At 47.8% G+C, this 25,876-nt stretch overlaps 1 protein-coding gene across 1 annotated transcript; it reads right to left on the bottom strand.

The window, feature by feature from the left end:
* Window positions 1-981: 981 nt before the first annotated feature.
* CYTL1 (cytokine like 1) lies at window positions 982-6,029 on the bottom strand. The gene is made up of 4 exons (XM_010972980.3): window positions 5,751-6,029; window positions 3,138-3,182; window positions 2,878-3,006; window positions 982-1,615 (listed from the first exon to the last, which is right to left on the bottom strand). The coding sequence occupies exons 1-4, from the start codon at window positions 5,898-5,900 to the stop codon at window positions 1,532-1,534; spliced, it is 408 nt and encodes a 135-aa protein (XP_010971282.1). The 5' UTR covers window positions 5,901-6,029; the 3' UTR covers window positions 982-1,531.
* Between the last annotated feature and the right edge of the window lie 19,847 nt (window positions 6,030-25,876).

Here is a 25,876-nt window from a genome sequence, read left to right on the forward strand (position 1 = left end):
AATCCTCTAAGAAAACTTTCCGCCCCATCTGAAGCAGAATTACTTTCTCTTCCCTCTGCTGTCTCCGTGATGTTGCATATGTCTTCTCCGCTAAACTAAGGGGAAGAATTCTTTAGTTCTGAATTCATAATAAGCACTCAGTAAATGTGGAAGAAATGCATAAACAAATAATGCCCGAAATGTGCAAGTCAGTCCTTGCCTCTGCTGGTTTATTCTGCTCCCTAGAGACGGCCACGACTAGCAGAGCCGTGGCGTGAACACGCCCAGCACTTGTATGTTTATCTGGAGTCCCTTTGCCGCAACTTATCCGCTCTCTCAGGAAGTCGCTTAACCTCTGAACCCGAGTGTGTCCCCTTCACTGCAGATCGGCGTGGAAAACACCCACCCACCCAAAGGCAGCTTCACTGTGTGGTGCGGGGCGTGTGCCGGGCTTGTGCCGGGCATGTGGCTCCACACTCATCATCTGTCAGGAAGGGGTAGATGCTGGGGGGTGGGTAACAAAGGGTTAGTTGTTGCATAATTTTCCTTTATGAAGGGGTTGTTCCTTGAAAGAGTGATCGTTGTGGGCTGGAGAAGATGGGGAGAGTGTGGGCCTTGGAGCCTTTGAGTTCAGTCTAGGCTCCCCATGTACCAGCTGGTGACCTGAGGCTAGTTACCTAGTCTACGTGAGCCTCAGCCGCCTATGACGTCCATTCCTAGGGCTGTCGTGAGGACTCAGGGGACTGCTGTTTGTGTTAAGTGTCAGGTACTAGGCTGCCGTGCGTACAGCCTGTCCCCAAACACAAATCGGAGCATCTCCTAATACTTCAAGGACAGACATTCACACAGGGCGACTGAAGCAGACCCAGAAACACCCCTGCTTGATGGACAGAGGGAGAAAGGTGCATCTTGCTGAAAGCAGCAACTTGCAGACGGCATGCAGGAAGCACCCCGCCGTCCACCTTGGACCAATTCAGCAGGACACGTGTTTCTCACTGTCGAGATAGTCTTTATTTGATCTTTCAATGAAAGAGTGGTTCCGTTAGCACTATGTAATTACGAACCTTGCAAATACATCTTACAGGCAGTGAAATTTCTTTAAAAATGAAAGATAACTGTAAGAAAAATTTGTAGTGGGGTATAAAATAGAAACTTGGTTAAATGTAAGCAGGTTTCTATCAAGAAAGAAAAATGGTACCACTACTCCATTAAAGTCATACTACAAACGTTCTGTTTTGCTTGTTCTCAAGCTAGTTGTTCATCAAAGAGAAGCAAAGAGAAGCTGGTCAGCCCTTTCCTTCTTAGTGACCAAATACACGTACCTGTGTATCTAACCACCCTGGCGAGACAAAACCAAGGTGGGTGAAAAGCAAGGCTTCTAACTATGTTCAAAATCGGTTCCAGGGTAGGAGCACAAGCCCTGCTTCCCAAAAGGTGGAGAGACACGTAACAACCTCAGGGAGACTCGAGGGGGCCGTGGCCTTGGCCCACTGTGTCTGGGCAGCTGACATAACTTCGGCCCCCTTGGGTTCTCTCTCTGGTCTGAGCTGCCTTAGCTCTGATGACCTGGCAGGCCCGCCGTCACTAGGATTGGGTATTCCAAGGCATTGCAGTCATCCGACAGGAACACCAGATCCTGGAAAAGATATGCAATGAGCAGGAATGTCACTGAAGGTGGCCACAGAGCCCACGCACAATTGTAGAACTCCTGGTTATCCTCAAAGACTGTTCAGTTGTTCCCCTTTGTGGGAAACCTTCCCATCACTCATCCCCCAAGGAGAGCTGGTCACATCTTTCTTCAAGTTCCTGTAGAATCTCACATATCCTTTTATTACTGAATTCACGCATACACTGGTCGACCAGATGGGTAGATAGATAGATGGGTGAGGAAGTCACTGAATAAACAAGCTTCAATTACTGAGGAGCAACCCTGGGCCGGGCACTGGGGGTACCATGAGTGACAGCACTCGATCTCACCTTCAGACGCTTCAGCGTCAATAACAGCACTGCTCAGACTGTACCGTACTTCCAACTGTATTTTCTTCCTGCCTCCCCATCACGACCAAGGGGAGAGGGGAATGAGGAGGGAAGTGGGTGTGGGAGGAAAGGCATGTCTAATCTTTGATGCATAGTGACAAAGAAATCTTAATAAAAATTAAAACTAAAAAGCTTAATAGCTACTTCTTAAAGTGTCCTGGGCTAGGCCTGGTTCTAGGAATTCTATGTGGTCACCTTGCCAGGGTACTTAGGACCAAGGGAGCTACTACAGTGCCCACCGCACACACGGTCAGGGAGTAACTGTAGTATCTTCCAATGGCCTCATGAGATGGGCACTATTCACGAAGTGGAAACTGGCTCAGAGAGCTGAGGGGACGCTCACAACGTGGGAAGCTGGGAGATGAAGACAGGAGCTCAGCTCTGCGTGATGCTGAAGCCTGTGCCCCCAGGACCACATGACTACTTTCTCCATCTTAACTAGTGCTGATTCTCTACGCTTCCTGTCTCTTCCCCTCTCCTGCCAGAACCCTCCCATCACAGAGTGCACGAAACCACCTCCCAGGAAGTCTTCTTGACTCTGGGCCTCCGGGGGTTCTCAGAATTCCACAGCCCTCTCCCCATGTCCCCACCCTATTTGGCTCCCGGCTGAGTCTGTCCTGTATGGTTGGCATGTGGTGCTGGGGGTTGTCCCCAGGCAACGTGGAGCTGGTGTTGGTGAGGAGCCTTGTCCCGAGTCCCCATCCCTTACCAAGGCCAACAGGGTTGAGGAAGGGCTCTGTGAACTGGAAGCAGCCCATGACTACTTCTCTTCCTCCTCCACGTCCCCCTCTTCTCCTAACCCTTCTCTTAAAGTCTTGGCTGATAACAAGTAGAAAAAGAATTTTCATTGGTGGCACTTACTCTCCTGCAGAACGAGTTCATGATGGTGTATAGTTTCCTCACTTTCTCCTTCAGGGCATCCACTTGGGTCACTTTCCAACACTGGGGCGATGCCGCAAAGTCCCGCAGCTTGGCCAGCACACAGTAATTCTAGGAATGGACGACAGGGAGGGGTCTCACAGGAGAAGTCCGTAGCCGGGTCTGGGGACTCCTGGTCCTTCTGCACAGGATCTCTCCCCACCCCCATGCCTCCCCCAGGCAGGCAGGCAGGCCCCTCTTACGTGTATATCCAGGTACAGTCTGGGCAGGTATCTCACACATGGCTCCTGCAGAAAGGGATACAGGTTGCCTTGACGCCCACAGGGACACATCCTCCACCTGGTCATAGAAGGCTCCCTGCCAACCCATCAGCTGCCAGACCAGCCCCAGATCCCCGGGGCCCTCCTTGATGCCGACACGCACGGTACTTTCTTATAGCTCATGCCACAGTCCTTCAAGGCAAACTGCTCTTCTAGAATTTGACTTTTAGTTTTAAAGAGTTTTTCTTTTTTTTTAATTGAAGTATAGTTGATTTATAATGTTGTATTAATTTCTGGTGTACAGTACAGTGATTCATTTATGTACATATATATTCCTTTTAATATTGTTTTTCATTATAGGCCATTACAAGATACTGAATATAGTTCCCTGTGCTGTACAGTAGGTCCTTGTTGTTTATCTGTTTTATATATAGTAGTGTGTATCTGCAAATCTCAAGCTCCCAATTTATCCCTCCCCACTCCTCCCTGATAACCATAAGTCTGTTTTCTATGTTTGTGATTCCGTCTCTGTTTTGTAAATGTTTATTTGTGTCTTTTTTTTTAAGATTACACAGATAAGTGATATCATATGGTATTTGTCTTTCTCTGTCTGACTTACTTCACTCAGTATGATAATTTCTAGGTCCATTCATGTTGCTGCCAATGGCATTATTCTTTTTCATGGCTGGGTAGTATTCCTATATATATGGGGGGGGTATAAATACCACAACTTCTTTACCCAGTCATCTGTCGAGGACATTTAGGTAGCTTCCACATCTTGGCTATTGTAACTAGTACTGCTAAATAACACTGGGGTGCGTGTATCTTTTAGAATTAGAGTTTCCTCTAGATACACGCCCAGGAGTGGGATTGCTGGATCATAGGGTAAGTCTATTTTCAGTTTTTTAAGGAAACTCCACAGTTTTCCGTAATGGCTGCCCCCATAAAACTAGAATTTGACTTTTAGAATGCAATCATTTTATCATTTACTATAAGTTAGGGAACAGTTATATATATATATATATTTATGACACACACTCCTATATAGACACCTACCTATATCTATATATGCATCTATGTGTGTGTTTAAACGGTCCGATAGCTGTAATCTAGACACAGCAATATACAGTGTATAGTAATATACAAGTGTATATATGTGTATACTTTTCTGTTACTACACTTCACTTTTGCTTCTACGCTGGCCTGAAGGCCAGAAGACCCAGATTCTGGTCCTGCCAGACCAGAAATTCCCTGTGTGACCTGGAGTAGGTCTCCCTCCTCTTTGGGACTCGGTGTCCCAGGGGTGAGATCAGAGAGTTAGAACACAGAATCTCTCCACTTCCTTCCAGCCCTGCAGTTCTGAGCTTATGCGTTTTTTTCAGCTTTAAAAACATATTTTTTAAAAAAGGTGATGGCTCTCCGTATTCAATAGCAAGGAATCTGTGGATAAATCAGAGTGCAACGGTACAACCAAGCGTTGTTACAAAAGAAGATTAATTTATTTGACGGTGTCATTAAAACACAAATCACAAAACCGCTGCGCTGTCTGACCCAGTCTGTCTACACATGCACGCACGCACGCACACGATCAGCCCGCACAGAGAGCGGAAATTCCGGCCTCTGGCGTGTGATAGACGCAGCCACCTCTAGGTGGTAGGCTTGCAGTAATATTTACTTTCTTCTTTGTCTTTTGTGCCTTTTCCAACCATTTGCAAAGTATATGACTTTCATAATTTGAAAAAAAATACCCATTATTTAACTTTAAAAGAGAAAATACAAAGGCACTGTTAGGGCATCATGAGCCTGGGACGTCTGGGAACCGTGCATTTTATTTAAAGTGCTCCCAAGCGGGGAAAGACACTTAAATTTTGCTGGAGCTTTTAAGTTTAATTCATTTTGTTTCTACCCTGGATAAGCAGCCAGGAGGCCGGATTCTGGTCCTGGGTGGTTGCTCTGGGACTCCCCACTCCCAGCCCCTGGGTCTCCTTCTTAACACAATGGTGAGAACACAGTGGGGTCTCCCCTGCGCGGGCTCTGCTGAGCGGGGTGTGTCTGCACCCAGCCTTCGACTCTCCAGCCGCCTGAAGAGGGTGAAGGGGCTCAGCCATCCCCTCTCAGAGCTGAGGATGCTCAGATTCGGGGCTGGATAATTTGGCCAGGGTCCTAAGCAAGTAAGGGGTGGGGCCTGTTCTAGGCGTCACCCCCTTAGCGTGTGCTGGCTAGTGAAGAGACTAAAAAAAGCTTAATTCTTTGTTCTTTGTAGACTCTATGTAGACTCTCTCCCTCTCTCTCTTTTTTTTTTTTTTTTTACATTTTACAACAGATAATCTGATATCGGCTAGCTAGTTATAAACAAAAACTGTGATGTCTTTGACCATATTTTCCTTGTGTTTCAAAGGAAGTGCAAACCATTGGCATAGTATTCCAAAGGATGGAATAAAGCACAGATACCCCTGAAATTAACATTGACCAGAAAAGAAAACTAGCGCTTTTTTCCTTCTGGTCCGAAGGCAAGTTTCTAGAGCTGGGTCTGCACAGGCCTCCCGGGCCTCGGGCCTCGGGCTTCGGGCCTCTGGGGGATCCAAGGGCACTCACCGAGGGCTCGGTGGCCTGCAGGCTCTGGAAGTCGGCGGTGATCTCCCTGCTCAGGGCCAGCATCCTGGAGTAGCAGGTCGGGGGAGCCGGCCGCGCGGCAGGGGGGCCGGCCAGGAGCAGCAGCAGCAGGGGGAGCAGCTGGGGCGGCATGGTGCAAAGGTGGCCTGACTGCAGCCCGACGCCAGCCGCCCTTTAAGCAGCAGCTTGGGGGTGGTCCTCCACGCCTCCGTTTCCTGTGGGGCCCCGCCAAGGCCAAGAGCACGCCCACCTGGCTGGGGACACTGGAGCCTTTCAGACCTGAAAGCCCCCCTTGTTGAGGGGGGGCCGCCTGGGGGGTGGGTGAGGGACACCTGGCAGGGCAGCGAGGCCCTCCTCTCTCACAACTTGCAATAGCGCTTTCTGTCTCGGCAGGGGCTCTTCCTGGAGTGGCAGAGTTGGCAGAGGGGCGAGTGGGAGGTTCGGTCAGAGGGGAGGGGTGGGCAGTCAGCCCCTTCAGTTGGAATGGGGACTGTTTTGTAAAGACTGGCTGATCTTCTGGAGCAGAGTTGGGGGAGGGAGAAGGACCGGAAGTGATTGGGGTCAGGCAGCCTGGAGATCAGTGTCCACCCACCCCTGACCAGTGAGGGGAACTCTGGGCAGTCACTTACCCTCTGAGCAGCTGTGCCTTTGCACCTGGAAGACAGGCTTGAGCCAGCGCCTGTGGAGGGGGGATGTGGGATCGCCCCCCACGCTAGTCCACTTCAAACTCCCAGCACAGGCTTTGGTACAGAGCAGACCCACAGGAAGGGCTAGTTCTCCAAATGGGCATCTCTTTTAGGGACGCTGCTCTGTATTTACAGGACAGTGGGTCCCAGTTATAGGAGGAAGCTCTCCCCTTAGACGCTTGCATGGTTACTCAGTTCTTCAATGAACTTGGACAAGTTCCTCAGCTCTTTCCTTCCTCTCCTTATCTGTGAAGTGGGGGTGATAAGAGCACAGTGAGGAGTGAAAGACACTGAGCTATTATCACAGTCTGAGTTAATGTCACTACCTCCTTTCCTACAAGTGTCCCTGTGAGGCAGGTGTCGCAGAAAACAGCCCCATTTTTCCGGTGGGAAAATTGAGGCTCACGAGTTGCAGCAACTTCTCCAAGGTCACAAATGGGTCCAGTGGCGCTCCGTGCCTTGTCTTTGTTCCATCCTCCCACTCCACAGTGTAGAACTCGGGAGGAGCAGGACTCACAATCAGAGATGAGTCTGGGGTCTTGGGCTGCCCAAGACCAAGGAAGTAGCAAGGAGAAGAAGCTGTCAAAAGAGAGGAAGGTTCTTACTTAACAGCAAGCGTCAGGAGTGTACCAGTAGTGATGCACGAGCCTCATTTATACATCAGCTACACAGCTGTTGTCGCAGATGTCCTGAGCCTCACAGAGTGCTAATGAAGAGGGTGGGGTTATTCCCATTTCCCAGATGAGGAGACTAAGGGTCTTGGGGGATATAAAACTGGCTGAGGTCACAAGGCTAATAAAAGGAGGAACAGAGCTCTGGACCTGTGTTTGCTCCTCCCCAAAGCCTGTCTCACTGCAGGGGAGGGCAGAAGAGAGGCCCACGGTGGGTGGTGCGCACATTCCCAGAACAAAACAACCAGAGCTGTGGACCAGAGGGCTGAAGGAACGGAGTGTGGTGTCCTGGACATGGGGCAGGATCGAGGATCAACAGCCGGAATGAAATTCTGTCTCCAGCCTCTTCCCGCTCTGTTTGCCCAGAAAAATCCCCTCTTGATCTTGGTCCCATTCGCTGTCTGTAAACAGAGCCAGCATCACCCTGGGCAGTTGGAGGTCCCTTCCTGCCCTGACGACCTATTTTTCTAGTTTTCTGTCCTCAAGCCCTGGGCAGGGATCACAGCCTTGCCTTCCTGTTTTGCAGGTAAGAGCATTTTCTCTAAACACCTTTAGCCAGATGACCGGAGGCGCGCCTCGTGGGCGCCCTCTCAGACAGGGCAGAACTCTGTGCGTTTGGAGGTGCTGGAGGCAAACACAGAGGTGTTTTTCTTCTGGATGAAGGGCTCTCCTCACCCCCTCCCTGGCCGACAACTGGCCCCAGCCGGGGATTCCAGTCTGCTTTGAAGTGCTCCCGGGCTTCTGGATGTGCTGTCGAAGGAGCTTCAAATTCAGGACAGGGAAGAAAAACAAGCCCAGGCACCAAAACAAGTCTTTGGACCATCCGATCGAGGGAACGCCGCTGTGCTGGAAAACAGGCGTTTCTGTGCACTTACCGGTGAGACAAACATGTCGCTGGGAGGTCCGGTCTCACTCCACCCCGGACCTGTGTGTGGTTGTTGATGGGGCTCCTCGGGCAAATCAAAAGCTTCCCCGGTGCCCTGAGCACCAGATATCCTGCTAAGTGGATCCCGGCTGCCTTCCCACCCACCTGTGCACTCCTTCTGCATCTCGGTTTGCCAGCACCCAGCACCCAGCCGAGCAGAGAGGATGCTCGGGAGAGCCTTGCTAAACTAACCTGATGGCTGTGAATCTTGTTACTCAGGGCGAGGCACAAGCCCATTAAGAAACCCGCAGAGCACAGCCTGCACCAGCTTCACTGGCTGCCAGAGAGACCCTGCCTTAGGTGCAGGCGGTCTCAGGAGACCTGTGGTGTGTCCTGCCCCCACCCCGCTCCCCTCCCCGGCCTCCTTCAGCATCAGCCTGCTCCCTCTGGAAGGTAAATGGTAAAAATCCAGGTGGGAATTTCCCTGCAGACTAAAGCCTTTGCCTCCTCCCAAAGGTTTCTCCCATCCCCATCAGTGAGAGGAGCAGGGACCCCATCACGGGGTGGTACTTCATGATGCCAGGGGAGCCAGACAGTGGGAGCTAATGGGTGGGTGAGTATTTCTCAGCTGGATACCAGCCATTTTCTTTGAATGGCTTCTTCCTTCATTCTCTGGACACTCTATTTATTGAGCGTCTACTGTGTGCAGACTTGAGATGGACAGTAGGAATAAAACAGTGAATGAGGGGAAAGAAGATGCTATTCTCACGGGAAAAAATAAAGGGCCATTTACTCACCAAACACACAGGGTAAGTGGCGTGACGGTGGAAATTCTGGTGCCCCAGGACCCCTCCCTGGCGGTGGCTCCATCTACAAGCTGAGGAATGCCGTGGGGAAGTGGGGCGGGCATGGGGGGTGGGGAACATGTATGAGAGAGAGAGAATTTGGAAGATGCTATGTTGCTGGCTTTGAAGATGGAGGAAGAAGCCACAAGCAAAAGGATGCAGGCAGCTTCTAGAAGCTGAAAAGGGCTAAGAAAAGATTCTCCCTTGGAGACCCCAGAAAGGAATGCAGCCCTGCCAAGACCTTGACTTCGGTCCAGTGAGACCCGTGGTGGACTTCTGACGTCCAAAACAGTGAGGGATACATTTGCATTGTTTTAAGACACTCAGTTTGTGGTGATTCAAGGTCAGCAGCCTCAGAAAATTGATACCTTCTCTCTGCGGTTCGGTAGAATAACAGAAATTAAGGCTGCAAGGAACTTAGAAATCAACCTGCCTGGAGCTTGTGCTTCCTCTACTGCTCCCCTGCCAAGCACTCATCCAGAGTCTGCTTGCATGCCAGCCTGGACGGCGAGCTCACTGCCACCTAAGGTTACTCTCCAGTCTCTGGGCAGCTCTGAACAATACAGCTTCTTCCTAAGGTGAAGGTGAGATGTGCTGACTCCCTGGAGCTGCCGCCTGTGACCTAAAACTCTTCCACAGAACAGCCCTGAGTGATTCTTTCTTCCCTCAGTCTGCCTACCATTGCTCATCCCTGCCCTTAAACAAAACCGGCGCTCCTTCAGAGCAAACACTCCAATTTCTTGGCCTTTTTCCATGGGAAATGGCTTTAAGATCCTCTTCCACGCTAGCATCACTATTAACATCTCTCTGCCCAGAGTCCTTTCTCTGGCCGGTGGCCATTTCTAAAGCAGGAATCCACACCTGCCAGTCCCTGTTTCACATTCTCCCCTGGTTTCCTGAGGCCTGGAAGATAGTCTGAGGTCTGCAGCCTGGTCCCAGCTGAGCTCTCCAGACATCTCTGCCATCCTTCCCTGCACTGGTACTCAGGTAACGATGATGATGGTGGTGGTGGTGGTGGTGGGTGATAGCTAATCCTGGAAGTGCTGCCTTGCTCCCAGAGCTGCACAAGGGTTAATGCATTTATTCTACTATCATCATTCGAGGGCACTGAGGCACAGAGTGGTGAAGTGACTTGCTCCAAATCACACAGCATCAGCAATCCCTAGGGTTTGTGGTTACCGCACCCAACTGGCCTTGGACCTTCATACATGCTGTTCCCTCTTCTCAGAACATCTTTCCCTCACCTAGTCACTTTGATTTGTTCCTTCTCACCCTTCCAGACCGAGCTGAAATGTCACTTTGTCCAAGAAGCCTGTCTTGACCCCCAGAAGCTGGATTGGGTGCCCTCTGCCTGCATAGGCTCCCACAGCCCCTGCCCTCTCCTTTGCTCTGTCATGGCATCATCCGCTCTGGCCACTGCCTGTCTGCTTGTCTGTCCCCCATGGGCAGAGCAAGAGTCCCCCTTGTCTTTGTGTCCACAGCATGGAGGCCAGGTCCAACACAGGGCAGGTGTTCAATAGGTGCCTCTCTGCTAAATGAAGGTGGCCACCCCTTTAGCCACCGTGTGGTGTGTCAGTGTGTCTCCCACTGGCTAGAATCCAGACTGGAACACGGCCCTCCTTGAGAGGTCTGGTCAGAACGAGGCTGTCACCTCCTCGGTTTGGGCCTCTCTTGTGTCAGTTAGGACTGTAGGTTGTGAGTTACAGAAAACACAGCTTGAGATCTCCATAGCTGGATCTTCTGGAAAGTGCAACTGGAGCATGCAGAAGCAGGGTGGAGCTCAGGAACGGTTTGATCCAGGAAATCAACAAAGTCACCAAGAAACCATCTTATTCTGTCTCTGTATTCCATACTGTGACGGCCTTTGATGTGTCAATTCTGTCAGGCTACCGTCCCAGTTACTCGATCAACTGCTATTCCGGGTGTTACTGTGAAGGTGTTTGTAGCTGCGGTTAAAGTCCATAAGCAGTTGACTCTAAGGAATAGCAGAATAGCCTAGATATTCTGGGTGGGCCTGATGCAATCAGCTGAATGATGTGAAGGGCAGAGCTGATGAAGAAGAATTTCTCTGAGGGAGAAGAAACCCTGCCTGTGGAGTAACTTTGTCCCCACAAGTTCTAGCCTGCCCTTCCTGACAGCCTGCCCTGCTGTTTTGGACTTTCTTGGCCGGCCTCCACAGCCGTGTCAGCTGATCCTCTGCAATAAAATAAATATCTTACTATGTCTCTGCTTCTGTTTCTTCAGTTGAACCTGAACTGACATATATATTACTGACTCCATCTTATAGCCAAGTGAGTCCCTATTCAGTCACAACGTGGCTGCCACTAGAGTCCAGGACACATGCTAGCCCATCCTTTAAGCACTGAAAGAAATCCTGAGCTTTGTGCTAGTAGCAGACCCTACCCCTGTCTGTCTTGTGACCTCGTATTTTCACAGTCAGAGACTCCTTTTTAGATAAAGAGCATTTAACCTTTTCTTTCTGGCTGTGCAGACTGGCATCTTCCAGTCAGTGATGCACGTAACCAGGGAAATATGTTTTGCTCCCAGCCTTAGGGGCTTATGGGAAATTCCTGAGCAAGTCATAAAAAATAGGCACTCGGTGTTTTCCTGACCCCTTGTTATGTGGCTCAAACGCAGAATCACACCTCTCCTGACTGTTCCTTATGTTCCTGTCCTGGGCCTGCTTGTGATGGCAGCCAAAGCCGAAAAGGCCACGGCCAATCTCAGACCTCCTCTGTTGCCCAGCATCCAGCCAGGAGCTGTTTTTGCCAGTGGGTGGAAGAGTCCAGTAGCAGTTTCCATTCTGTGGAAAGCATCAGTCACACTAGACACCCAGAGCCTGAGATGCTGACATCAGGGACTGGTGCAGGAGGCCCCTTCTCTAGCAAAGAGGCCACCTCTGCGCTTCCAGCTCCTGCTTGTGTTCTGAGGTCAGAAGCCAGGAGCCAGGGATGCCTGTGCCCCCTGACCCAGCAGGGACAGCCAGGCCGCACTGGAGGGAGGGGGTGCAGGTTGAACAACTAGCCGGAACGTTGCCTCCAGCGTTCCTGTTGACAGCAGTGTTCCTTTGGTTAAAATCAACACATCGCCTCTGTTTATGGGATGTGTTTCTGAGCTTGTTCTCCTGGCAAAGCCAAGTGGAAAGTTGGCCCACATGGTCCAGAGTAAAGGAATGAGGACAAACACTGAGGCTGGCTTTTGCTCTGGGACAGTGATTATGGAAGTAATCCCACGTTTCAGAATAGAGACCCCTCTATAAGCTCAAAAGATTCAAATTTTAATGGGAAACAGGGTGCAGGACAAGTTCTCCCGAATGTTTTCCTATGGCCTGTTTGTGTGGAAAAGACTCAGAAAAAGTCTTTCCAGAAGAGCCCCAGCATGGCTTAGCAGGAAGAGCACAGGCTTTGGAGTAACACCGGCTTCGGTTTAAACCCACTTCTGCTATTATGACGTGACGGTGCAGATCTCATCAGCCCTTGTCGTCTTCTGCTGCACAGGGTTTACAGCTTTCATCGCCCAGCATTTTTGTGAAAATGAAATAAATATGAAACAGCTGGAGTGAGTGACAGTGGAGGCTGTGGCTTTCATTTTCTTTACTTTTTTTCTTTCTTCTTCTTCTTTTTTTTTTTTTTTTTCTGGTTGTGGACCTTGTTCACTAATTCCATCTCAGGCCCACTCTCACCTCCCCACTATGGTAATTAATAATGATGGGCGCATGGCCCAGGATGGACCAATCAGCATCCTTCCCTGGGATGAACGGATGGGTATGGGAAGAAAGTCGCACTCTCATTCCAACAATGCCCCTACTGTGGTTGCCGGCAGTTGTGTCTCCTGCCCTGGGGTGGAGCTCTCTGCGGGAGGAGCAGGCCAGGCCAGAAGCAGAGCTGGGAGATGGAGGGAGGAAGAGTCTGCATCTCCGATTCTAGTCCCAGAGGCCCAGACTTGGAATTCCTCCTTAGACTCTGCAAGTCACCTTGGGGTCATTTCTAGCTACAGACCTAGTGTTTCCTTTTGGCTAGAGCTGCTTTCAGTAAGACTTTTTCTCTCTTGCAAATAGAAGAGGTCTGACTGATGGAGAACCCAGCAGAGCGCGCGCATAGAGCTGCGCTCACAACCACTGCTTTCGCTTTGCTGAGTCCCTATTCGTGGTGATCGTTGGTGCTGGTCCTGAAACACGCCCAGTCTGCCCTCTCCCAGACGCACACCAAGACTGAGCTTTTCCGCCTCCTTGAAGTGATGCGTGGCCAAGTGAGTTACCTTGTGCAGTGATGCAGAAGAGGACACGATGCGTTTTGCTTCCGGGCAGAAGCTTTAAGAGCCCGAGCCTGCTAGCCGCTTTCCCTCGCTCTCTGCTGTGGGACCACCAAGTCAGAGATAGTGACTGTTCCACCGGCCTCACCCCAAGGTGGAGACCCGGAGCCATGCCTCAGCCCACCTGTGTGTGGACTGGGACTCGTTATCGGAGCAGAACAGAGCCCAGCCTGACTGTGGGAGGCAGAATTCTACCCCGACCTCTAGATCCCCGTGGAGCCCTGTCCCCTTGCGTGTGGGCAGACCCTGTGGCGGATGGGGAACCGCTGCTGCGGTTGGGTTAGCTATAGGGCAACAGGGGTGGTGTGCGTGTCCTGGAGGTCACTCATCAGTTGACTCTGAGTTACTCAAAAGGGAGATTACCTTGGTGACCCTGATCCAATCCCACAAACCCTTGAAAAGCAGAGAGTTTTCTCAGGTTGGTGGCAGAAGAGGAGGTCAGAGAGACTCCGAGTGTGGAAAGGATTTGACCAGCCACCGCTGGTCTGAAGGCAGAGGGGGCATGAGAAGGAGCAGGGGGGCAGCCTTAGGGACAGAGAGGGGCCCTGGTTGACCTCCAGCACAGAGGTGGCAACCTCAGACCTACAGCCATAAGGAACTGGGTCTGTCAATTACCTGAACAAGCTTGGGGACAGATTCTGACCCAGAGCCCCCAGAGAGGGGGCCAGGCCAGTGAGACCCAGAGCGGAAAACGCAGCTGGTCCCACCCAGACGTCTGCCCCCCAGGGCCAGGAGCTAATCAATGAGTGTTGTTTTCAGCCTTGAAGTTTGCAGTCATTCATCACACAGCACTTGAAAACAATACACTGAAAGACACCTGATCACTTGAGGTTATTCCTTGAGGATTGTAATTTTTCAGTTTAATAACACATATGTAAGATTCCCCAGGCTGCCTTCCAGTGGTGTATTCATCAGTGTCTGTATCAGGCTCAGGATTTCCTGGTTGAGGAGTTGAGTTGGTCGTCTCTGTGTCCCTGGAGGCTGTAAGATGAGGTAAGGTTGACACTTGGCAAAAGTGTGAAGTTGATGCGAATTTTCCGCCCAACTTCCACATCCCATCATGCGTGGTTCGGGGACCTGGGAACTAATGACAGCTAACGTGGATACGGAGCTGGCTGAGTGCTTGGTGTTTTTCTCAGGGCGCTGTGCACGTTAACCACGGCGACCACCCTAAAGCCCTGCCAGGTGGGAGCTGGTATCATCAGCTCCCCACTTCACAGATGAGGCACGAGTGAAACAAGAAGGAGAGTGACTTGCTCGATTAACTCGCAGTGGAGCCCAGGTTCAGACCAGACAGGCGGGCTCAAGTCTGTGTTCCTGACACCTCACTATGCTGCCACTTAAGGGAAGGGACTCTGTAAATATTTGCTGAGGGTCGGAGAGAAGGAAGAAAATCACTTCCTTACACGCTAACAAGCCGTATGATACTGGACAACTCATTACCTCCAAACCTTAATTTCCTTGGGAAATGAGAGATGACTATGTTTAAGGTGATGTTTGGATTTTCCTCCATTCTAAACATGCTGATGCGCTGATTTTAAGGGGTCCGTGGATGAGTCTGCGGGCCACAGCATCCTGAGTGTGGGCTCTCGGGCAAAGCAGGCTCTGGTCCACCTCTCGGCCACGTGCTTGGTCCGCCTGGTTCTCGGTGTCCTGAGGTCCCGCACAGGGAGGTGGTCATTATGATTTAAGTGGGGCACCTGTTTCAGGCAGACTGGGAGCTGCTCACTGGAGAGCGATCTCCCTTCCCAGACCCTGCCTCCAGGGCACCTGGAAAATTCCCTGGTTGCTAGCAGAGAGTGTGTTGTATTAGCAATTGTATTCAGATGCCCAGATCTTTTCCCCTTTGTTTTGTTGATAGGACACCAAATGCTTCACTTAACTGATTCTTCTCAATACATTAAGAGAACTGACTTAGCTGAGCAAAGGTGCTTGTTGCGTTGGTGTCAGGCCTTATACAACCAGAGTTCTTTTAAATTTAAAAACTGAGACCCGTAGCCGGTTCTGGTTCCTGATCTATGAAAAGTCGATGCCACCATTTCCATCTTTAATGATTTATTTTATAATGAAAGATGGTCCATGTCTCATGCAATCGGATGCGTATTTCTAGAGCTACACTATATTCCCTTCGCCCATGGAAAAAATTTCTGCTGCGGTAAAACATACGTAAGATAGATTTTTTAAACCATTTCAACCATTAAAACTTACTAAATTTTTAAAAATTGAAGTATAGTTAATTTACAATGTTGTGTTAATTTCTGGTGTACAGTGTAGTGATTCTGTTACACATATACATATATATTAATGTTCCTTTTCATATTATTTTTCATTATAGGCCATTACAAGATACTAAATGTAGTTCTCTGTGGTATATAGTAGGACCTTGTGATTTATCCTTTTATATATAATAATTTGTACCTGCAAATTCCAAACTCCCGATTTATCCCTCCCACCCTCTTTCCCCACTGGTAACCAAAAGTTTGTTTTCTATATGAGTCTGTCTGTTTTGTAAATAAGTTCATTTATGTCTTTCTTTTTTTTTTTAGACTCCACTTATAAATGGTCTCATATGGTATTTTTCTTTCTCTTTCTGGCTTACTTCACTTAGAATGACGATCTCCAGTTCCCTCCATGTTGATGCAAATCATTTAAACCATTTCTAAGTGTCCAGTTTGGTTAACATTAAGTGTTTTCTCTTTGTTGTACAGTCATCACCACCATCCATCTCCAGAACCTTTTCACCTTCCCCAACTGAAACTCTGCACCCCTTAAATACTCACCCCTCATTTTCTCTCCCACAGCCCCTGGCCCTCACCATTCTACTTTCTTTCAGAGGCCAGCTTGATTTAGAGGTTCAAACTCAAACCAGAGACCTAAGCTCTGTCACTTTCTAGCTGTGTGACTTTGTCTCCTCACCGCTGAAGTGGAGGCAACGTCGGTTACCGCCCCCCCCCCGCCCCGCCCCGCCCAGGGCCGAGGGGGGATTGAATGGTTAATACATTGCCAGCCCCTGAGACCAGCCAGTGTGTGGTAGAGAGAAAGCATTGTGGGTTTGCTATTATCATTATTAATGTGATTTCCAGCCCCAGAAAACAGTTCCCACCTCCAGTCCCAGCGCACACGCGCACCGGAAGAAGGGGCCCGGGCGCGGGGACAGGACACCTCCCCTCCGGGAGCTGGGCCCGCGCTTCAGCCCCCCCGTGGGACCTGGAGTGCGGGCGGGATGCAGGAGTAAATGGTGCCTCTGTTGCCTTCCCTCCCGGACCGTGAAGCCTGGGGGGCCGGCATCGCAGCGCGGCCCCCGTAACCCAGGGCCCCCGAAACCCCCCTCGGCCTTCCTGTTCCAGGGACTCCAACTTCTGTGAAGCGAAGGCTTCCTCCCGCGGGAAGCACTTTGAGTGTTTTGGCTCCATCCCTCCAGGAAGCCCCGCAGCCAACACACACCCGGGCAGGAAGTGGGCGAGAAGGACTTCAACCCTGGGGGGAGGCATCTCACCTCTGCAGAAACCGTTTCTGAAACTGGCTGTGCGGCCCCGGTGCTGGCACGGGGAGCCGTGCTAAGTGTGACCTACTATTTTTTTTCTTTTTTCTTTGAATGGTTCCTTTTTTCCCTCATGAAGAGGCCCTAGTTTCTGAGAGGGAGGGAGGCTGGCTTATGGCACAGAAGAAGGAAGGTAAGGAAGGCACGGACGTGTCCTGAGCACGTAGGGTTGCTGCTCTCAGTACTTTCTGAGCAAACAACCCCCCTGAGAGATGGGTATAAATCCTCATTTTAACTTGAGGCTCTTAGGTTCAAAGGGGCCACGTCTTGCCAAAATTACACTGCTGGTAATTGATGGTCCGGGTCCCAGAGTTGATGGTATGAAGATGTCTCTAAAGCATCTTTGTCGCTGGGGGTCTCCAAACACGCCAACCCTCACATGGACTATGTTTACTTATCACATATTTTCAGGGTATTTTGCAAATTGAGTGGAATTCACTGATGCACAGGAGATGCGAGGCCCTAAAAAAATTATAGAATTATACCCTTGAAACATTTCGGAACAAAGAAGAAAAGGCAAAAAGGCAGAGGAAGGAATATCATCTACATTTCCAGACAGGTCACGCCAATTTCACGCTGCCACATAGTTCTTCCTAATTCTGTCTCAACTCTGGGGAGGGCTAGGCTCTTATTATTTGCTTATTCATTGGTTCAGCAGAGATTTCAGTAGCAATTGGGTCTCTGACAACTGCACAATTCGTCTTTTGAAAAATGAACCAGAAGAGGTATGGAAATTCATCAAGCCTTTCCCACTGAATACACTGTAACAATAACCTCTTATACGCGGGCATCACTTACAAACCACATGCCTCAAATGTGTCATTTTCCCTCTGATGCCTGGGCTTCTGACCATGCTGCTCCCCTGCCTGCAACACCATTCCCTGCTCTGAGCACTACTGCAATCAGGCTCAGGCTACCAGGCATCCCAGACTGTCTGTTCCCTAACAAGGCATTTTCTGACCCCAGGCAGGATGAGCCACCTGCTGTGTTCTCTTTGCTGAATTCTTCTGTTCACCTGTCCCGACATTAGGCAAGATCTTTGCTTGTTGACTGTTCTTCTTTCCTGTACACCTTCTGCATTGCTCACAGCTGGATCCTGAGCTCGCAGGGCAGCGACTGACTCCAGAAATATTCTACGTGCTCCCTTCCTTCTCTGTATTTGGTGAATGAATGGCAGATCGAATGGATTTCATCAGTAGCTTCTGTAAGCGCCACACTCCTGCAGGACTTCTGGCTACAGCCTTCTCATCTTCGCTACTGATGTCCCGAAGCGAAGGTTTCTGCCTGATGTTTTGTCAAAATCAATCTACGCACTTAGACACAACTTTGCCTGTTGGGAACATGTCACATGTTTTCCAGAGGAATTTTCATATTTTCCTGCTTGACCTATTGTTCAAAAATAAGCAAAATAAAACTATCCTTACATCTTTACGTTCATTTGGCTGATTCTTGGTCTCAGCCCTGGAGTAAACTTGTCAGTTAGGTTGAGGGGCACCCTGGGTCCTTCTTCAGGCTCCATCAACAGACCTGGGTTCAAGGTGCATTTTCCTGGCAGCTTTGTCACAGAAGTCCTGCACGTGTCAGTAGCAAGAGTCTTCATGGACTTTTTCCCAGCTGACGCCTGCTTTTCCCCCCACTGGTGATCAGTGACTTCCTTCGAATGGTGATGAAAATGCTTTTTCATAATTAGATGTAACCCTGGTTCCAGGGTCCCACAGATATCTGGAAACCTCTGCCCGATTTGCAGATCCCACTGCAGTGGGTGGATTTTAGCTCATGGCTGAGCACCCGAAGTTTGCAGCCCGACAGCCACTGCTGGATGTGCTTGGCTCCAACTCTCACCAGCTGTGGCATTTCAGAACCATGCATCTTCACATCGCCATTAAGTTGTGTGCATCACACATCTTTCCTTCTTTATTTGTGGCACCTAGCAGTGACCATTTCAGAGGAAATCTCAATATAGTTTGATCAAAGAAATGAGTAGATGAATCTGTGTCTGAGCCTTACTGTTGAAAAATGTCAAAAACGAAAAAGTAATCTTTACAAGAATGGTTAAAACTGGAAAGGTGATAACTACCATGAATTCCAAATAGAATAAACACAAAATTGTAAAAGAAAACATCAAAATCATTAAGAGTGGGAGAGGGAAGCAAGGAAAGCCACTGTGGAAAACAGTATGGAGATTCCTCAAAAGACTAGGAATAGACTTAACTATATGACCCAGGAATCCCGCTCCTGGACATATATCTAGAAGGAACCCTACTTCAAAAAGACACCTGCACTCCAGTGTACATAGCAGCAGTATTTACAATAGCCAAGACATGGAAACAGCCTAAATGTCCATCAACAGATGACTGAATAAAGAAGATGTATTATATTTATACAATGGAATACTATTCAGCCACAAAAACTGACAACATAACTCCATTTGCAGCAACATGGATGTTCTTGGAGAATGTCACTCTAAGTGAAGTAAGCCAGAAAGAGAAAGAAAAATACCATATGAGATCGCTTATATGAGGAATCTAAAAACAAACAAACAAACAAATAAATAAATACAAAACAGAAACAGACTCATAGACATAGAATACAAACTTGTGGTTGCCAAGGGGGCGGAGGGTGGGAAGAGACAGATTGGGATTTTAAAATGCAGACTAGATAAACAAGAGTATACTGTATAGCACAGGAAAATACATACAAGATCTGTGGTAGCTCATAGCGAAAAAAATGTGACAATGAATATATATGTGTTCATGTATAACTGAAAAATTGTGCTCTACATTAGAATTTGACACAACATTGTAAAATGACTATTACTGAATAAAAAATGTAAAAAAAATGGTTAAAATGAGTGAGTATAACATGCTTATGATACAAATTGGCATATAGTAATTGCTCAATAAATGGGTAAATGGTGAATTATGTTCTTGGTCTTTGTGGAGACTGGAGGAGGGATTGGCATGTCATGCAGACAGGAGGAAGGAGTTATAAAAAGGGAGACAATATATTTCACAATGTTTCCTTCCCCACTATTTTGGGTGACCCCCTTCCAGGTACGTGGTGCCTGACCTAGGATGTCCTAAGGGCTGCAGGAGGGTGGGAAAGGAGCTCATCACTTTGTCGGGGGGGCCAGGAAGAAGGGGGCATTTCCACATGAGGAGATGGCTGAACTGAGCCCTGAACTGAGGCTGTATGGGGCGGGGGGCCAGGTAGGAAAGAGAGGCTGGGCATTCCCAGCAAAATTTCTGTGAGCTAAAGTATCTTTGAGAAATTAAAATATATTTGCATTAGACACATAAATTAAAGTGATTGTAAAATTTTTTTGCATTATTCTTCATGTATATTTTCAAAAAGTTATTTTTCTTTTATAATATTCAAAATTATCTTTTAAAGGAAAAGGCAGAATATAAATGATAGTAGAAGCAAAAAAGTTTTTAATACTTCAAACCAATCAAAGTTGATTTATCCCTTTAAAAATGTAATGAAATCTCATTGACTGTTTTCATGAAATAAAACGACTTTGATTCAAGTGTTCGACGTCCACCTAGCTGCAGACATAAAGAATCTGTGTCGCGCCGTGGACAAGTTACAGCTGGACTTACACATACCCCAATAAGCACCGGGTGAACGCTCACTAAGGCAAAGTTTTCCTAACCCCAAGCATTTCGTGCCAATTCCTGGCCGAGTCGTGAGTGCCTCTGGGTCTACGTCTTGGAGCCAAAAGGAGGCAAGAAATGGACACTCAGCCCTGCAGGGAAACAGTGCTCTGTTATGCAGGAATCGGCTGCATTCAAGTACCCCAGGGCAGGGATTCCACGTGTTCGCTGATTTGCCTTTTCTTGTACCTAAACCCTTTGTCTCCTTGAATCCTTCTTACTCTTGGAAGCAGTGTCTGTCTTGAACATCAGCAGCAAGTCAGCTTACAAATCTTGGAAGCATGGGCACACAGCCACGTTTTATTCTTGGGAGATAATGCCAGAGATGCCGAGAAGCATTCCCGGGCTTCTGACCTGTCTTTTCGATTATGGGATGTTCTGTGCCACCTCCCAGGGAACAGAGCCCCCATGGGTTCTAACACATTGCAGGTGTTTTTATGATCTCCCAGGTCCTTAAAAAGAGAAGAGCAGACGAGCTCCTCATGCCTTGGTCCAAGGGGCATACACTCTTCTATCAGATTCTGATGGTGGGCAGTTACCGCATCCTAGATCAGCTGATTTCAGTTTGAGTTTAAGGGCAATTTCACTTCTTTAGAGTACTTGTCACTTCCTGAAATATTTTGTTGTCCAAAAACAAACAAAAAAGCTTACTTTCTTGTTTATCTTTCTTCTTGGAATGTAAACTCCGCAAATGGAGATTTTTTTCTTCATTTTCTTCCGTGCCTTGAGCAGCATGTAGTCAGAGCTTGAAGGATACATAGTGAATGATTGCAAAACTGACACAGGGTCCTCGACGGCTCCACCGCGTGCCACGGTGTGGGGGCCACTCAGGACCCGCGTGGAGCCTGGCATAGCAGAGGACGATTGATCCTAAAATAGACTGATCTGGGGCGTCTGCCCCTCATTCCGCGGTGCGCGGAGCAGTAAACAAAACCCCAGCGCTGGAGCTTAATTAGGCTGCCGAACACAGAGCTGGCAGTGGCCCTGGGGTCCCCTCTCCTGGGTGGGGCTGCACTTTCTCTCCACTTCCCATGACCAGAGGGACTTCTACCTCCAATGGCCAACTTCAAGGCACCCAGGTGCTGGGCAGCCAGCGTTCCTGGACAACTGTAAGAGCGGACACCAAAATCCAGGTTGGTACCCAAAGTGTTAAATTATTCCTCCATTTGTAAGGTTCCCATTTTGATTGTCCCCGCACAGAAGGACAGCAACAGGGGGCAGGGTCCCTCCACTGGATGGTAGACCCAGTCTGGGCATCCAGCAGAGTACCCTGGCCCAGCACACCTCTCCAAGAGAGGGTGGGAGGATGTCACCCCTCCTGCCAACCTTGGCCTTGTGAGATTTGCTTTCTCCCATAAAGCTGATTGCTTCATCCAAATCGCACAGCTTTGTAGCGTTTCATTAGAAACCAGGTGTAGGGCATTCATGATCTCCGTGGTATAATAATCTGTCCATCATTAACCTCCACCAACTCTCTTCTCTACTGTCTGGAGAATTTAAAAAGAAAATGCTCTTCAAGAACTTATGCTCATGGGGAGACACTATGTAAAGCTACACATTCTAGATAGAATGATAAATTCTATAACATGGGAATGAACACATTTTGAGGGAAGCATGAGATAAGGATGAACTCTGCCCAGGGCAACCAGAGAGGGCTTCCCAGAGGAGGTGATACTTGAGTGTATCACCATGGACACTTCTCTTCCCCAGTTTACTTCCTTATTCCCCTGTGAGTGTTTTCTGAGGTCACCTCCCCGATATAATTTTGTGTTCACATCCTCTTTTGGAGATTGCTTCTGGGGGCCCCGGCCTAAGATTTACGATTTCTTAAACACCAGATTTACATCATGACCTGCCTATGTCCACCCTCCCGAACTGTGCTCCAGGAATTCCAGTTTGCGGAACACTAGGGTGGGTTGATCGCTGAAACCCTTCCTGCTCCAGCATCCCAGGCTAATTCTTCACTGTGCGAGGCAGGTGGGACAGGGCTGGGTGAAGGGCACGGACTTTTTTTTTTTTTTTTTAAATATATTGAACTTTGTTTAATTTGTCTTTGATTGATTCAGCACATTACCAATTTCACTTTCTCTCTACAAGACAGCACACACTGCTTTTTGTTTTTACATTCACTCATGCAGTATTTATTCTTCCACATTTCTAAGCATCTGTTATGTGACAACCACTGTGAAATTACCAGGGACCCAATTTTTCTTCTTTGGAAGAAGCTTTCAGTCTAGTGGAGGAGTCTATAATATTTCCTAAAAGCTACTTTTTTTTAGAATAATTTACTGATATGAGAAAATTACTTCTTTTTTCTTATTAAAAATAAATTGTAGATAAACCCTACTTATGCTGATTTCTGTGTAATTATAGTGGGTAGGATAGAAGAGTTTTCTATATAACTGTACCCATTTAAATATCCTCTCTAGGTTTTAGCCTAGAGTAACTTGGATTCAAAGGAAGGACATGGACTTCAAAGTAAAGCAGATATGTGTTCAAGCTCAGTCTACCCATCTGACTAGTTTGTGTGATTTTGGATGGCATGTCCATTTCCTGCAATTGCCTTAAAAGTACCACAAATTAGGTGGCTTAAAACAACAGGGTCTTATTTCTCACAGCTCTGGAGACCAGAAGTCTAAAGCGAGGTATCAGCAGAGAGGCATCTTCTGGGAGGTTCCTAGGGGAGAAACTGCTCTATGCGTCTCTTGGCTGCTGGGGTTGCTGGCCATCCTCGGTCTTCCTTGACTTGGAGAGGCATCACCCAGTCTCTGCCTCTGTCATCACGTGGCATTCTCCCTGTGTGTCTTCCGTCCAAATTCCCCTCCTCTTGTAAGAACAGTCCTTGGATTCAGCCCATCCTAATCCAGTATGACCTCAGTTCAACGTGATGACAGCAGTAAGGACCCTATGTCCAAACACGGTCACATTCACAGATTGCATGTGTTAGGACGTGAATATACCCTTTTGGAGGACGCAGTGCCACCCATCAAGGTGAGCTGCCTGTCCTCTCCGGATTCACTGTCCCGTTTGGTAAAATAGGGATGAAAATAAGGCCGTTAAGAGGATTAAATGCTAAAATACGCATCAAATGCTTAAAGCGCGCCCTGGCACGTAGTATGCCCTTAGTACACGGTGGCTGGGATCCTGTGAGTGGGGTGATCAGCCAGCGAGGCCAGAGCCCTGGGTCTACCAGGTGACCATGGGTATTTCTAAGGCTTCATGATAAACGAGCTGTTGTTTATGGAGATGGAAGCTCAGGTGGTGTCACATAGACGTGTGGCTCAGAGGAACGTCCTCGTCAACAAAGGGAAAGCTGGAGGTTTTCCTAATTTTAACTGGAAAATGGGGCCCAGAAGGGAAGGCCTGGAGCTTCCCACGTATTCTCAAGGTTCTCCTAGGGAGAAGGCATGGGATTTGGATCACAGAGGTCAGGATCTGGGTCTTCATCCCAGCGTTTACCAGCTCTGTGTTTTTTGGGCTGGTAACACCTCTGAGCCCTGATTTCTTCCCTTCCTGCTTCCTCCCTCCCACACCTGTGCTCTTCTTCTCATTAGCCTCATTGTCTGTACCTTATCATCACCAATACGTTATTACTCTATTTACTTTAAGCAAAAAGTCATTTTCCAGATCAATGAAGAATGAGAAAAATAAAGATTTTACTCTTCATGTGCTCCTTCTCTTATTCCCTTCCCTCTTTTGCATATGCCCAAGTTTCTGACCTGTGTATTTTCCTTCTCCCTGGAAATCTCCTTTCAGCGTATTTTGTGGGGCAGGTCTGATTTTCCCACTGTGTTTGTTTGTCTGAGGCAATCTAATTGCTCCTTCATTCTGAAGGCTAATTTCACCACCCATAGAAGTCTAGGCTGATGAGGGTAGGAAGGCAGAAAGACAAGAACAAAGTGGCGGCTGTTACCGCAATAATCTACCTACTTAATCCACTCATGGTCTGTGCCTTGCTCACCATAGGATTTGGGGCTTTGCATTGTGGTTTCCCTGCAAATGGACATATGTCGTAGTGGTCATAGTGGTGGCTTCCCATTATCTTTTGAATGGCCTTTTTTAAAAAATGAGTTATAGTCAGTTTACAATGTTGTGTCAATTTCTGGTGTAGAGCATAATTTTTCAGTCATACATGAATATACATATATTCACTGTCACATTCTTTTACACTGTGAGCTACCACAGATCTTGTTAATATTTCCCTGTGCTATACAGTATAATCTTGTTTATCTATTCTATACATACCTGTCAGTATCTACAAATTTCAGACTCCCAGTCTGTCCCTTCCCACCCCACTCCCTGATGGCAACCACAAGTTTGTATTCTATATCTATGAGTCTGTTTCTGTTTTATATTTAAGTTAATTTGTCGTCTTCTTCTTCTTCTTTTTTTAGATTCCACATATGAGTGATATCATATGGTATTTTTCTTTCTCTTTCTGGCTTACTTCACTTAGAATGACATTCTCCAGGAGCATCCATGTTGCTGCAAATGGCGTTATATTGTCATTTTTATGGCTGAATAGTATTCCATTGTATAAATACACCACATCTTCTTTTTCTGATCATCTGTCAATGGACATTTAGGCTGTTTCCATGACTTGGCTATTGTAAATAGCACTGCTATGAACACTGGGGTGCAGGTGTCATTTTGAAGTAGGGTTCCTCCTGGATATATGCCCAGGAGCAGGATTACTGGGTCATATGGTAAGTCTATTCCTAGTCTTTTGAAGAATCTTCATACTGTTTTCCACAGTGGCTGCACTAAACTGCATTCCCACCAGCAGTGTAGGAGGGTTTCCTTTTCTCCATACCCTCCCCAGCATTTGTCATTTGTGGACTTTTGAATGATGGCCATTCTGACTGGTGTGAGGTGACACCTCATTGTAGTTTTGATTTGCATTTCTCTGATAATTAGTGATAGTGAACATTTTTTCATATGCCCATTGATCATTTGTATTTCTTCCTTGGAGAATTGCTTGTTTAGGTCTTCTGCCCATTTTTGGATTGGGTTGTTTGTTTTCTTCTTAAGTCGTGTGAGCTGCTTATATATTCTAGAGATCAAGCTTTTGTCGGTTTCATCTTTTGCAAAAACCTTCTCCCATTCCATAGGCTGTCGTTTGTTTTGCTTATGGTTTCCTTTGCTGTGCCAAAGCTTGTAAGTTTAATTAAGTCCCATTTGTTTATTCTGCTTTTATTTCTATTGCTTGGGTAGACTGCCCTAGGAGAACATTGCTGAGATATATGTGAGATAATGTTTTGCCTATATTTTCTTCCAGGAGGTTTATTTTATCTTGTCTTATGTTTAAGTCTTTGATCCATTTTGAGTTTATTTTTGTGTATGGTGTAAGGGAGTGTTCTAGCTTCACTGATTTGCATGCTGCTGTCCAGTTCTCCCAACACCATTTGCTGAAGAGACTGTCTTTATTCCATTGTATGTTCTTGCCTCCTTTGTCGAAGATTAGTTGACCAAAAGTTTGTGGGTTCTGAATGTCCTTTTTTTTTAGGGAAGGAAATTTCCACTTTGTGAATCC

The sequence above is a fragment of the Camelus bactrianus genome, chromosome 2 (genome assembly GCF_048773025.1).
Source record: "Camelus bactrianus isolate YW-2024 breed Bactrian camel chromosome 2, ASM4877302v1, whole genome shotgun sequence".
NCBI classification, from domain to species: domain Eukaryota; kingdom Metazoa; phylum Chordata; class Mammalia; order Artiodactyla; family Camelidae; genus Camelus; species Camelus bactrianus.